The following is a 14,479-nucleotide window of genomic DNA, read 5'->3' as shown; positions in this document are numbered from 1 at the left end:
TAGCAGGGAGTCCTCCCATGGCTGGTGGTTAGACCAGTTGCCGAGCTGGGAGTTGATCTTGTGAGGACTGCAGAGCAGAGGGCCCAGAGCATGGGGGTGGGGGGCGGGAGGGGACAGGAGAAACAGGCAGGAATCACTCCCACGTCTCTGTGAAAGCAAGTCAGTCTCAGAGGGCGTGGGCAATATCAGTCCAGGGGTCGCTGTCTCCCACGCCCTGGAAGTCTGACAAGCATGTTCTGTGTCTGCCTCTGTCCTCAGAGGAGGTCATCCTGTTTGGAGCCAGTCAGGGTTATACAACAGCTCAGGACAATGTGTCCGGGGTTACGAGGTGTGCCTTGGGAGAAGAGTTCCAGGTCATGCATGGGGAAAGGCTGGGTTGAGCAAAGGTGTGCAGGTTTCTTCCCAGAGACACAGCTGTGCTGGTGGGTGGGAGTCCTCTAAGAAGGCATCAGAGTCCACAGTGTCCACATTCTTTGGTCATGGGACCCTCTTCCTTGGAGTGTCCAATGGGACCTGGGTTCTGAGGAATGCCCTCTGGGAAATGCCGGCCCAGCAGGACTCAGCTGGGCGGCAAAACAGCTGTTTTATATCCAGAAAACTTTGTGAGCTGCGCCTGAGTCCAGGCCTTGCTATTCCTGAGATAGAAAACGGAGTCAGATGCAGAGCTGTCCAACGTCCAGACAGGAGATCATAAGGTTGTTTGGTTCCCGGCTCCTCAAGTTGGGGAATTGAAACTGTTTTTCTGTTTGAGGCCAAAAGCCCTGATGAAGCGGCCATTTGTGCATGTGCCCTGTTGGGAGCTGGGCTGGTCCTCCCCTCTGTGATGAGGGCCGTTACTCAGACAGATGCCAAGGGGCCTGGGATCTCCTCCCTCCCCCTTTCCCAGTGCTCGGCCTTCGTGCTCTTTCAGGCAAAGAGCACTGAACCTCAGAGCCTCTGAGGTCTGAGAGACAGTCCAGAAGCATTGCGCATGGATGCTTGGGTGAGAGGGGAAAATCTCTCCTCCAAGAGGGCTTAGAGAGCCCGGAAGAAGCAGGGTCGCCCATTCAGCCCAGAGGGACAGGCCTGAAGGAGGAATAGGGAGCAAAGCTGTGGGACCCAGCCCCTCTCTGTGACCCCACTGGCCAGGGGTCTGCAGGGGCTCTCCCTTGAGGCTTCTGTCTAATGCCAGGTAGCTGCACTGTGACCAGCGTCTAGTCAAGTCCTGACCCTTGGGGAAGAGGAAGAGGTGCTCGTTTGGCCTCACCAGGTGAGGCCTGTTCTAGTCCTGGCTTCACTTGGGCCAGAAGGGAGGCAGTGGTGGAGCCAGGTCAGGCCCAGAAGAAAGCCTGAGGACCCAGACCCCAGCGGGCCAGTGGGCAGTTAGCTGTGGCCCCCGGGGGCAGTGGGAAGGTAGCAGAGGACCTGCCTGGAACAGTGGTTCTTTGACCCTCCCAGAGCAGAGTTAGAACTCGCAGCAAAAACTCAAGTACGTTGAGGCTCCCAATGTCAGGAAGCAGTTTCTGTGGCACTTCTGTGAGCTCAGGGGGCCTGGGCCCGGTGACCCAGGAGAACAGGCCCCTCTTCTGTGAAGCCGTTGTGCTCATTGACCTGTGTTCCTTTTCCAGGCAGTAGTGAGAGCTCAGAGTTTAGTGAAGAGATGTCTTCAGGGCTGGAAAGGTGAGTGTGGCCTCAGCATGGCCTCCCTCCCAGGGGCGGTGCTCAGGGCCGAGGGAGCCGAAGACAGGCCCCGGGCAGGGACGGGCCCTGCCCCACCCACCCCGTGAGGCTGCTCTGTGGCTCCTTCAGCAGACTGGCCGGGGCAGGGCTGACTAGGAGGGAGGATGGAAGAGCAGGATGGTTGTTGGGGCCCCAGCCCCCATGCTCCGAGCAGCCCCATGCCTCCCCTGATCCAGGAGGCTCTTCCTCCAGCACAGCTGCAGGAGGCCTGTGAGTAGATTTGGTCTGAAGTGTGGGTTCTTGAAACCAAAAGCCTAAGAAGTGGCCTGTTCTTGAGATGGGCATGTGGCTCCGCCTGGTGGGGTCTGAGAATATTGCACCCTAATGGCCTCAGGCCTTGGGTATTTATTGACCCCCACCCTGCTAGGCACTGGTGACAGGGAAGTGGCCATAGCCTCTGCCTCCCTCGAGGATCCCTCTGCCTCCCTCGAGGATCCCTCGGCCCAGGGTTTGGCTCCCTGGGAGAGCCTGTCTGCCAGGGCCCCAGGCCTCCTGCTCAGGAATTCCTATCGCACAGCTCCATGTACTAGTGTTTTCCTGTGCCAGGCGCCCGGTGATCTCTAGGAAGGCAGGCGATGCTGTGAAGGGGGTGCCCCCACAGCCATGGCACCACCAGGGGTGAAGGGCATCATGGCGACTCAGGGTTTGAGGGGAGGCGGGAAACATCCAGTGACACAGAATGTCCAGGAAAGGCAGGTTTGCACCAGTATCCAGGGCCCTGGGCACACACACACACGTACACATGCACACTCACATATACACACATGCCCTACACACTCACATATACCCATGCACACACTGTACACTTGAACTCACCTATGCTTGCAGTCTCACGTACACAGGCACACGCTCACACATGTGCTTGTGTATACATTCATATAACCACACTGTCACACGTGGGTGCATACACTCACACATGTACATATGCATGCATGCATGTACCCTCTCACACATTTGTGTGCATAAACACTCATATGCATACACGCACACACACATACTCCTCCTCTGGCGCTGAAGCTTCTCTTCTCAGTCCTCATAATCATAAATTGGCCAGAGAGAAGATAAGTGCTGCCTAGCAACTCCTCCCAGGGCAGACGGGCTGCCTGCTGGTCAGTGCTCTTGGTTGAGCATGGCCTGTGCCAAGCACTGTCCTGGTGCTTTGCGTGCATGGATGCACCAAATCCTCAGCACTCCTGCACAGCAGCCATTCATAGTGTCCCCGTTTTATACATGTGGAAAACAAGGCTCAGAGAGGTAAAGTGACTTACCTGCTCCACACTCTGGTATGGACAGAGCTGAGCCACACCCAACAGCCCCCTGACCACTGAGCCACCTCTTCATCACTGCTCCACAGCTTGGCCAGATACGGGGACTGTCCCATATTGGTCAGTCAGTCTATCTGCCTGTGAAACCCAAGATGGGGGTTGGTGGGGGAGTGGCGATATGCCAGCCCTCAGAGGCTCTCTCTTTCCCCTCCCCGGCCATCTGGGTTGCTCAGGCAAATGGGCCAATAGCTTTCACCCTGGGAGCCACCCCGGCAGTGGGGAGGAGAACTGGACAGGCACAAGGGCAGACTCTAGAACTCTCAGCATCAGTCAGGGGACTCCTGGGGACACCCTGAGGGAGATAGCTTACAGGCAGGCCAGCACTTCCCCTGGCCTCAGGCCAATGAGAAGACATCAGATGGCAAACAGAGGCACAGATCCTGAATAGCAGCTAGACCTGGACCTGTTATTCATTGATTCATTCATTCTTTCACTCGCTTATTCCTTCATTCACTCACTTACTCATTGAGTAGCTGTTAAGCAGCTGCTCCCTGCCAGACACCCCACGAGTTACTGAAGGTGTAGCAGATATAGTTCCTGCTAAGTACTCATGACTGAGATTAGAGCTTCTAGGAAGGAGGGTGGTGAGAAAGAATTCCTTGTCCCAGGGAGATGATGCTGTTTGCAATGCTGTCATGATCACTGTAGGCCACAGCATTTCATGGCATTTAGATCACTATCCATCTGAATGTCTAGAATAAGTGATTTTGGGATCTCTTCCAAGCACTGGTCTCATGGCTGGCGCAGATGCCCGGTGCTGCCTCCAGCAGTCTTGAAACATCCCTGCAGGGAGGATGTCCTGTTTCTCATCCTCTGAGGATGGCTTTTGGCCCAGCCCCACCTTGCTGAGGGGAGCAGGGGGCCACCTGCTTTGGAGGATGCCAGTGGGCCTGCGATGTCTCCCTCAGTCAAGACCCAGGCCCCGTGCAGTCCTGATGAGCAGATGCCAGTTGCCCCTTGGCCACCGGCCTCCATCTCCATCCTGCACTGCCTCTTACATTCCCTGAAATAATCCACACTCGCAAAAGCAAAGGAGCATTCTGGACCTTCCTGGAGAGTCCACAGGAGAGTTGGAGGGGAAGATTGACCTCTTGCAGCTTGAAAATCTTCATTGCCTGTGGCTCTTTTCTTTCAGTTACTCACCTTCATGCTCTTTCCTGGGTCTTCTCTATTCCTGACCTTCATGGGCCTGATGCTTAGCTCCTCCAGGTCCTCCCTCCACTCCCAGCTCTCACCCAGGCCAAATCCTCCTACTCTAATGGGGAGCAGACTCCCTCTCCCTCAGAAGACTGAGTGTCAGCCTGCCTGGGCCCAGAGGCCAGCACCTGCCCTGAAAGAGCTTCCCCTCCTCAGAGACCCCACGAGCTGTTCCCTGCAGATGCCATAGGAACACAGCTTTCTCTGCAGGCCGCACCACTCGAGCAGACAGAGGCCGTGGAGCCAGAGCCAAGGGTGCAGGGGAGGCCTGGGCCACGCAGAGAAGTGAGGTGTGAGAGAGGAGAGGGGGAGGCTTGGCCGTGGTGGGGGAGACAGCATTTTGCCCCACAGCTCTGAAGCGCAGGGGCCACACTCTTCTATTGAAGATTGCCACCAGCCCCCTGCCCCTCAGCCCTGGTAATAAGCCTGCCCAGGCTGGGAAGAGAAATAGAGCCAGATACCAAGATGAAAGACAGGAAGACCCCAGGCCAGTTCCTCCACACCACACACACCTCTGGTGGGTTGAGGGCACACCTTCATCACCAAGAATGCCAGTGTCAGCAGGCAGGCAGGAGTTTCTATTGTCTGGCCAGGGGTGAGACTCTGCATGCCCGTCTGGTGAATTTGCCTTCCCGGAGTTTATGCACATAGATGTCTCCTCTTTGGGTAGTAGCCAGAGTTCAGGCTGCAGATGCCCAGTAGGTCCCCATAGTGTTCGGCCATAAAGAGCTTCCACACGGGAGCTGGAGCCCACTGAGGCCTGTGGAGCTGCTGTACTGCCCTCGGTGGGAATGGGTCTGTTCCTACTGGACTGTGGAACAAGGGTGCAGAGAGCAAAGGGGACCCTCTTCTGCTCTTCATCCTCCTGTCTCCTCACCCATGTCAGCCTTGGCAAGGACACAGGGCCTGTGGGGTCGGGGAGGGGCAGTGAGATGCAGGGAGGTGTTTGTTAGTCACTTCTGAGCCCCCAGGCTGCCTTGAAGACCCTCCCCTACCCTCGGGGCCCAGAATGAGGACAGGGTGGTGGTCCTGGGCCAGGGCCCTCAGGAACCAGAGAGCTATGGGCAGGGGTGGGCCTGCTCTTCTCTGTGACTCCACCTAGTGTCCCTGGTCAGCAGTCTTCCTCACCTCATGCCGGGGAGAGTAGGGGCGAGGAGAGAAGGGGGGCCCCCAGCACACTCTGCTCTCCCAGGGAGGTGGGGAGGCAGCCGCAGGGCATTCGGTTACCTGGAGAGGAGGGCTGTGGGCTTGTCAGGATGATCTCCAACCATCCTAGGGCCCCTTGGAAACCAACAGGGAAGGGAGCGTTTAGTCAGGAGCAGCAGTAATGGATAACAGATGCCTTTTTCTGCCTGATTTGGAAAGCAAGTGTTGGCACTAAGATGAAAACAAGAATATCAGCCTACGAGTTAAAGGATTTTAAATGAGGTGTTTTTAAAAAGATGAACAAAGTGGATTGTAGCGGCGATCATGTATGTATATATGAAAATAGAGTCTCACTCATCCTATTTCTGGTCTCTAGGTTTATTGAGTGAGTTTATTTTCCCTGTATTCTTCAGATTTTCCACAGTGCGTAAATGTTTCTTTTCTACCCAGAAAAACAATTAACATTTAACTGTATAAAAGAAAACATAATCAGAAATGATTACTGATCAGTTTTTAACAAGTGAAGTATGAAAGTGCCACAAAGTTGATTACGAAACCCTTGGCCACCATCTCCCCTGGTCGGAATCACCTGTCTCTGTGGAAGGGCCTTCTCGTGTGAGGCACAGGCTGTAATACAGGTAGTGGGAAGAGTAGGGGATGGGGGTTCCTTGGAAGGCCCAGGGTGAGAGGAGGCCCCTGTAGTGGGTGAGGGAAGTGAGGCTGGGGCAGGGTTGGGGGGCACAGTGCACAACCCTCTCTGAAGCAAAGCCCGTTCCTCTTCCTGCTCTGGGGGAGGTGAGGGAATGGGTCAGAGCTCAGAGTCTTAAATAAGTCCTGTCAGGGAAGCAGTTGTGCAGGATGCAGTGGGAGGATCCAACAGGGCGACCTGCATCAGGCACCAGGCTCAGAGGTGGCTTCTGGAGAAGGGGATGGTTAAGGAGCAGCCCAGGACATTTAGTGAAGAGGACCCTAGAGAGCCCTCGAGGCAGGACCTGGGACCTGAAGAGGCTGTGGGCTGTGAATCATGCACCAGGCTGGGACAGATGGCCCAGGGCTTGGTGTCTGTAAGAGTCTCATACAGGCTGGGCCCCGTGGCAGGTCCTCTTCTCTGGAGTTCTCCATTGACCTCCACAGTGAAAGGCACAGCCAGCCATGCGGGGGCACCTGAAGTTAGGACCACTGATCCTCCCAGGTCCTTGGGCAGCTCTCAGTACCTCTGAGCCTCCATTCCTCAGCCCTGTGATGAGGCTAGGCACAATGAAGATCTAACACATAGGTGGAGCTACCACATCTGAGGAACTGATTTAGGGACTTTTTTTTTTTTTAGACAGAGTCTCACTCTGTTTTCCAGGCTGGAGTGCAGTGGCACTGTCATAGCTCACTGCAGCCTTGATCTCCCAGGCTCAAGTGATCCTGCTGTCTCTGCCTCCCAAGTAGCTGGGTACAGGTACACGCCACCATACCTGGCTAGCTTCTTTATTTTCATTTTTCAGTAGAGATGGGGGCTCACTGTATTTCCCAGCTGGTCTCAAGCGATCCTCCCACCCCCACTTCCAAAGTGCTGGGATGACAGGCAGGAGCCACTGTGTCCAGCCTGAGTTGGAGACTTTTATGAATTTCCCTCAATAGGTACTACTTACCACCAAGAAAGCAACCCAGGGGTCTAAGGCTGGGTAGGGGGAAGAAAAGTTTCCTCAAATGCAGTTCAGTCATCATGGGAGGGATGGACCGGAGTGATGGCAAATTTCTACCAGCACCCTCCAGGATGACACTGGACTGTGGGAGGGCCCCTCTAAGAGGTCGCTGCAGACAGTTGCCCCTCAGAGTGCTGTGGGGTGGTGCTGTAGGGCGTTCAGGGAGTTGGGTGATGCAGTTTCTGCCCATGTGAGGTTTACCTGTTCGTTTTAGCTGGTGGGATCATCCGACATCCTTAGGGAGGCACCAGGGAAATGCAGTCATGGTGACAGAGCACCAAGTCTCCTGCCCCAAAAACTGAGTTTTAAAAGACACTTGTTTCCTTCCTTGAGAAGATCAGAGGACCCTGGTAGATGCCCAGGTCTGCCAGGTCCCAAGGATGCCTCTCAAGCCCCAAACTCTGCAGTATTTTGGGAGAGGCAGGCCAGGCTCTGGAGGCGATCCCGCAGGTGATAGGTCCCCTTGGCTGCAGCAGACATGCCAGTGGCCATTCTCGGTGACTACCGCAGAGGACCTCACTGTCCGCCACACCTGTGGCTGAGGCCAGGATCCCAGGCTCTCATTCTTCCCCTGAGTCTGGTGTCCTCGGGTTCATTCTGCTGCCTGGTGCCTGGCTTCAGTGCTCTGGACAGTTGGCCTATCTCTCCTGCATGAGACTCAGAGACACTGAGCCCTGGGCCATCTGTCCCAGCTTGGTGCATGACTCAGAGCCTGCAGCCTCTTCAGGTCCCAGGACCCCCCTCGAGGGATCACTAGGGTTCTCTTCACCAAATGTCCTCTGGGTGGCAGCCCAGTTAGAAAATTTGCCAGCTTCTGATTTGGGTTACCCTCCGATATGTGATCTCTTGCCTTACTCCCTTAGCTCCAAACACTAAAGTCTGGCAGTTGAGGCTCCAGCCAGCAGACTGAGAGAAGTCTGCAGAGAGAAGAGTGCACAAAGAACCCCTGGCCTCTAGGTGCCAGGGCCTTTTGCTTAACTCTGTTTTCAAGCCCTGCCAGGCAGCTGCTGCTGCTTCATGGGTAGCTGGGAAATCTCTGCCCACAGCTTCTCTGTCCAATATCTACAATTCCTCCAGAGTCAGCACCTAGAAAGTGGGCAGGACGCTCCTTCCATCTTGTGTCCATCCTTCTCTGTGCATATCTGCTTTACCCCTCCCCACTCTCTCTCAGACAAGATTTCTGAACTTCTCAGTGCACAGAGGGGAAGATGGATGATGCCTCATGGCAACTTGGGATGCCTCCCAGGTTTACATGTGATAGTTTCGCCCAGCCACTGAGCCTTACTTTCAGCCTCTCAGATCTGGTTCCTAATCACCAGGAGAGAAGATCTGGCATACCTGGCTTGGATCACTGGTGTTGCCCTGTCCACTTAGCTGTCAGAAGGATGGGGACATACAATACAAATGTGGTTCCTAGGGACCCACTTAGTGAATCAGGGATATTGCCCAGAGAAGAGTGGGGCCCATAGAGAGCAAATGTCCTTCAAAAAGTGCTGCTAGAAGGGACATCCCAGGGTCCAGCAGAATTCAGGGTAGCAGCTTCCTGCCTGAAGATGAGAGTGAAGCATCAGAAAGTGGCCAGCATAGGCCATGGCCTAATTGGATGGCTTCCCATCCAGGGTGCGCAGGCGCAGGTGGACACTGCTGATCAGTAGCATCACCTGGGCCCTTCCACATGTGCATTCCTACCCAGGCTCTGTGGACTTGAGGCTGGGGCTCTGTGTACAGAAGATTAGGGAAAGTATATTAGTCTGTTCTCACGCTGCTAATGAGGACATACCCGAGACTAGGTAATTTATAAAGGAAAGAGGTTTAATTGAGTCACAGTTCAGCATGGCTGGAGAGGCCTCAGGAAACTTACAGTCATGGTGGAAGGCGAAGCAAACATGTTCTTCTTCATATGGTGGCAGCAAGGAGAAGTGCTGAGCAAAAGGGGGAAAAGCCCCTTAGAAAACCATCAGATCTTGTGAGAACTCACTCACTATCATGAGAACAGCAGCATGGGGGTAACCACGCCCATGATTCAGTTACCTCGCACTGGGTCCCTCCCATGACACGTGGAGATTATGGGAACTACAATTCAAGATGAGATTTGGGTGGGGACACAGCCAAACCATATCAGGGAGGGATCCTACTTCTACTAAGACCAAGATTTCCAAGGCCTCAACATAATTATTTTCTGGGGAGGTTGCCCTCCAACCTCCTAGCCCAGAAACAGGGACTTAGGGCTTTATGAAATGTAAGCCCCAGGATACCTACAACCTAATGTGTACCTAGAAAATGATGGAGTGAAGATGGCCTTTCAGACCTGCTTGACTAGTCTGAATTCTCATGATGCTGTTGGCTCTGGAAGTGCCCTGGCCACTTCCACCTCAATAGCACCACCTACTCTGCCTCTTCCCAGTGTCGTGATCTTGGGCAAGTGACTCCACGTCTCCAAGCATCAGGTTCTTTATCTATAAGGTGGGGATAATAATAGTGCCTACCTCACAGTGTTATATGAATAAATGAGATGCTGAGCGAATCCTGCTTAGCACATTGCCTGGCACCCATTGTCTCATCACCACCACCACCGTTACCACCATCACCATCCTCATCTCATCCTCCCACTTTTACTGTCACCACCACCACCACCATCATCGTTATCCCATCATCTCATTGTCCCATCATTATCATCATCCCATGACCCCATCCTCCTGCTCATCATCACCTTGTACACCCCTTGGGACTGAAGTGTTCTACTTTGTTGCCAGTCGATGTCTTCCCCAGACCCAGGTTCCCACAAGCTCCTGGTCTGGGCAAGCCTCAATTGCCTGTTGCAGTCCTCCTTCTGACTCCACCTAAGATCCCTGAGAGGGATCTTAGTCAAACGGCCTTCCTAGGACACTGTGTTCAGCCACAGGTTCTCAGAATGACACTGGGAAAGGTGTCTGTGGTTCTGGGCTATGAGCCCCTATGTCAGTTACCAAAAAACAAACAAACAAACAAAAACTATGATTTCTGGGGTTCCTCTGATACCACCACCCAATCATTTTGCATTTTCTGGCCCTGAACATTCAAATAACAAATTTTCTCAAAGCAGGGACATTTCCAGACACTTTCAGTTGTCTGGTTGCAGTGGCTGAAGATCCTAGCTCCTCTATGCTGATGCTGGCCTGCCAGGCAGCCAGAGTTGCCCTGCCCAGCACGGTCCTCCTCCAGCTCTGGAGGGCTCACCTGGAGGGAAGGCTGGCCACTTCCACCCTGACTCTGTGTTCCTAAAGGCTGGCCTGGAGAAAGGTCACACTGGTGCCGCCCTTCAAGGCCTGGGGTTGCTCCCCGTGGCTCCAGAGAGAGCAGGCTCTGACGTCCATAGCCTGGAGCAGCCACCCCGGCACAGGCCCTCCACCCGCACCAGAAAATGAGCCTCCCTTTGTGAACACTTGAGTCTCTATCTCTAATGACAGGCCAGCAGGGTGGGACAAGTGGCTTCACCTCCTTGAGCCTCAGTTTCCTCATCGAAAACTGTGAGAACCGGGCCCCTCTCACAGAGCTGGGCATGCTCTTGTGTGAAAGCATGTAGTTGGCACGTGGCGTGCAGTTGAGAAGAGGCAGCTGCTCTTCAGTGCCAGGCAGCAACTGCCAGGAGACTGCTCCCCTGGGGCCACCAAGGGACCAGGAGACCTGGAGGTGGCCCTATTCTGGGAGATCCCCAAGCCTAAGAATCTTGTGGTCATTCGGTCTCAGACACTGACAAATCCCAGGCAGCGTGAGTGCAGGTGGGGACCCACAAGTAGAGGTGCCTCTGAGAGGATAATGCCAGAAAGGGCCCCCACAGTGGGTCCAGTCCCAATGACAGACCCCACCATGTTGATGCTGCCGCCTCTCCCTTATCCTGAAAGGCTTTATCTCACAGTGTGGTGAGGAACTTGGGCTGCAGAGTCAGACAGTCCTGGGTTCAAGTCCTAGTTTACAAGGCTCATGCCTTGGTCAAGCAGATTCACATCACTGAGCCTCAGTTTCCTCATTGTGGGGACGGTAAGGGTGCTTTACACAAAGCTTCGGTGGCAGTGCGAGTGCACTCGATGAAGTTGCAGGAGCGTCAGAGCATGTGAGCACTCACTACCTAGTGACTGCTTGATCTGTCAAGAGCCCACCCAGAGACCCCTGGTGTCCCTGTGCTCCCCGCCAGTCCACTCCTCACTCCTTGAGGGAGGACATGAGGAAAGGCTGCTTACGAGGCTAGCCTGCTTGGAAGATGCTCGTTTCAAGCTCTCCATCAACAGATGTCAGTTCCTTCAAACATCTGTGAAATACAAAGCCACGCACTGTCTCACGCAAAGGGAGAGAATGATGGGAAGAAGGTAGCCGCGCTGGCCACCATGCCCTGTCTCAGGTACTGTGGGAATTCCGGACAGTCCACTGCCATCACATTCTCCTCAGGTAACGGGGAAAAAGACTCACGAGAAGAAAAGTGGCAAAGGGGCCAGAGGGCCCGTCTCTGGGAAGGGGGACTCCATCCTCAACTCCCAACAGTCAGCAGCTCACAGCTGGAATCCAGCCCAGGTGAGGAGGAAACATCCCTGGATAGCAGACAAAGCCACAAAGGATCTCACTGCAAGAAAGTCCATTGTCAGACCCTGCTCAGAAGAAATCCCCGGTTATGGCTGGAAGAAGAGCAGCCCCGGAGGCAGCCGTGGCCAGTTCCCCTGAGCAGTGCTGCTTCTGCATGGGCTCGGGACCTGGCCGTGCTAGTGCACTCACTTGCGAGGTGCCCAGCATGTGGTGCCGGTAACAGTGAAGTTGGTGACTGTTTGACTTCTCCAAAATGAGAGAATCATGGTTATCTGCATGAGTCATGTTCACTTGCTGCACTCCACCCCTCTTTCTGAGAGGGAGGTGGCCATTGGGCCAGTGGCCTGGGAGTTGAGCACACCAGGGCCTCTCTTGTCTGTGCTACAGCTCAGTATGGGTGGTAGTGGGGTCAGCCTATTACCACCCTGACACCCATTATGTTAGAGGACTGGGGGGCCAAGCACATGCTATGGTATACCATCACCCAGAGAGGAGGAGCCGATGGGCAGGAGGCTCGGGGGCCTGGAGCAGCCGTCCCAGCTAACCATCAGACTCCCACCAGCCCTGAAATTGGGCCCCTGGACAGTGGACCCGAGATGGCCATCAAGAAGAGCTCCTTCCTGGGAGGAGGACAAAGGCCCCTGGGCAGGTACGATGTACCTGCTGCAGTGTGTGAGGGCGGCCCCACACTACCCACAGGTACTGATGTCACAGAGCAACGGCTGACCATGGAGGACTGAGGGGATCTTACAAAGGAACTCCGGGCCTCATCTGACTTTATTAAGTTGATTACGTTGTTGTCTGGCCAACGGGCAAAAAGAGCTGTGGTCAGAGAATAGGCCATGCCTCAAGGGTGGGGAGAAGTTTGGAACATCAAGTGGATACGGGAAGTGAGTCTTCTAAGACAGAGAGGCTAAAGGAGAAAGAGGGTGCCTCCCCGCGAAGAGGCTGAACAGGAAGCTGCACGTTGCCCTGGAAAGGCTCACTGCCGGGGAGTGCAGGTGAGAGGAAAGCCAGAGGGCCGCCCACGGAGCAAGCTTGGAGCATGGACTCTTGGATGCTGCGGCAGGTCACAGAGCGAGTTTGCAGGGGCCTGGCTGGAGCCGCAGAGGAGACTGTCCAGTCGAGAGCAAACAGAAGGCTCCGGTTGTGTCCTGGTGAATGACCCCCAGGCCCAACATGCAAGGTTGCCCACAATTCTGTGTGCACTTTTCACGTGGACTTGCCGTGGACTATCTGGGCTGTACAGTGTTTGCTATGAAACATCTCAGCCCCATGCTGAGGCAAGTGGGCGTGCCTGGATTTTAATCATGCTCTTGACACTGGAAAAAGGGTGAACACTCAATAAAAAGTTGAAAGAATTACGCGGAGACTTGGAGACTCTGAGGGGTGCTGTGTTTACTGGCCTGGCAGCTCCAGGTGTGCTTGTAGTGTGGCCGAGGAGGCTGGGGAGGAGTTGGGGAGGGAGGGAGGTTGCTCTGCGGGGCTTCCTGAGCTAATTGACTACGTAGTCCGGGCTGCTCTTGCCTCCTTCAGGAGCATCTGGTCTTTCAAAGCTGTTGCTAAAATTTAACCCTTTTCCTCTGAAGCAGGGGACGTCTCTATGCCACCCTGGGGCCCAACTGGCGGGTTCCAGTTAGGAATTCTCCCAGAACCCGGAGCTGTGTCTACAGGTATTCATGTGTTCATGTGTTCATTTGTTTGACACATAGCTTGTTATGTGGCCTTTTGGATGCCAAGCACTGTGCTAGAGGCTGCCGAAAGAAACAGACACAGCCTTTGCCTACATGAGTCTACTGCCAGGTGCACTGGCTGTCCCAGAGGAGGTGAGGGGCACTTAGGAAGAGGAGGGGGAGCTTACTTGGTTCGGGAGATCAGGGAAGGCCTCCCTGAAGAAGAGACTGGAAGAATGATAGGAATTCGCCAAATAATTGGAAGTGGAGGGGCAATGAGAATGCTCCCAGCAAAGGGACAGCATGGGCTATGAGGCAGGAAGAGCTGGGTGATTCGAGTGAAGGGAAGGGAGTGTTGGAAGGAATGAGAGAGGGCAGGGACATGAGATGAGCTGGAGCCACATCCAGCATGCATCATCCAGCAGGGGTGAGAATGGTGGCTCAGATCTTAAAAGCGACAGGAAGCCATGAAAGGGGCTTGCTGTGGGCGGGTGGAGGAGAGGAGAGGAGAGGGGGAGGGTGGAGGCACTGGCCGGTGTGGACCCAGGAAGGCCCGTGGAGCGCACTGGGCAGTGGCTCGAAGGAAGGTCCAGTGGCCTGAGGTGTAATGGGATGGCGAAGATGGATGGTCAGACATATTTAGTACCTGATCCCCAGTGCATCCTTGGGATTGATTAGGTTGCAGGGGCATCCGAGAGGAAGAAAATCCCCGCTTTCTGGCTGAAGCAGCCAGTAGGGGGTGGTGCCATTCCTGAGGCACCGGCAGATCCGGAGCTCAGGAGGGAGGTATGGGCTGCCATGCCCTTGGACGCCTTCATCTGTAGGTGGTGCTTGAGTACCCAAGGGAGAGGGTGAGTGAAGAGCCTGGGAAAGATGTGGGGAATGGTGCGTGTGGGCTCACGTCCCTCCTGTCCCTCCACACCACCTCTTCCCTTCCTCGCTGCTCTCTCAGGCTCCTGCCAACACCAGAAGGAGGGGCTGCTGGAGCTGGGGCTTCACAGGCACCAGCTCCTCAGGTGTGGAGGAGCCCACGCCAGCCCCAGGGAGCGGCCAGGCTGTAGCCACGACAAAAGCATCCCTTAGGATAGGGTGGGGGTGCTGATCAGGGCCTGGGTTATGAGGAGCTTGGTCACCAAGCCTGGAGCTTTGCAGCCCCAGAGAGACGGGTGTG

The 14,479-nt window shown here is 54.9% G+C and overlaps 1 protein-coding gene across 16 annotated transcripts in view; it reads left to right on the top strand.

The window, feature by feature from the left end:
- RALGPS1 (Ral GEF with PH domain and SH3 binding motif 1) overlaps positions 1 to 14,479 on the top strand; it is a 309,604-nt gene that overhangs the window by 283,926 nt on the left and 11,199 nt on the right. For 8 of the 16 annotated variants that reach the window (XM_055117594.1, XM_055117595.1, XM_055117590.1 and 5 more), the window contains 2 exons: positions 1,608 to 1,659; positions 13,225 to 13,308. In XM_055117594.1, coding sequence (XP_054973569.1) covers positions 1,608 to 1,659; positions 13,225 to 13,308 — 136 coding nt within the window. The remainder of the gene's footprint in view (positions 1 to 1,607; positions 1,660 to 13,224; positions 13,309 to 14,479) is intronic. The other 8 variants (XM_055117597.1, XM_008977731.5, XM_057298631.1 and 5 more) reach the window with 3 other exon arrangements.

Source organism: Pan paniscus, chromosome 11, assembly GCF_029289425.2.
Source record: "Pan paniscus chromosome 11, NHGRI_mPanPan1-v2.0_pri, whole genome shotgun sequence".
In the NCBI taxonomy this organism is placed as follows: domain Eukaryota; kingdom Metazoa; phylum Chordata; class Mammalia; order Primates; family Hominidae; genus Pan; species Pan paniscus.
Note: the sequence above shows the minus strand (reverse complement) of the source record. Positions and strands in the feature narration are given on the sequence as shown.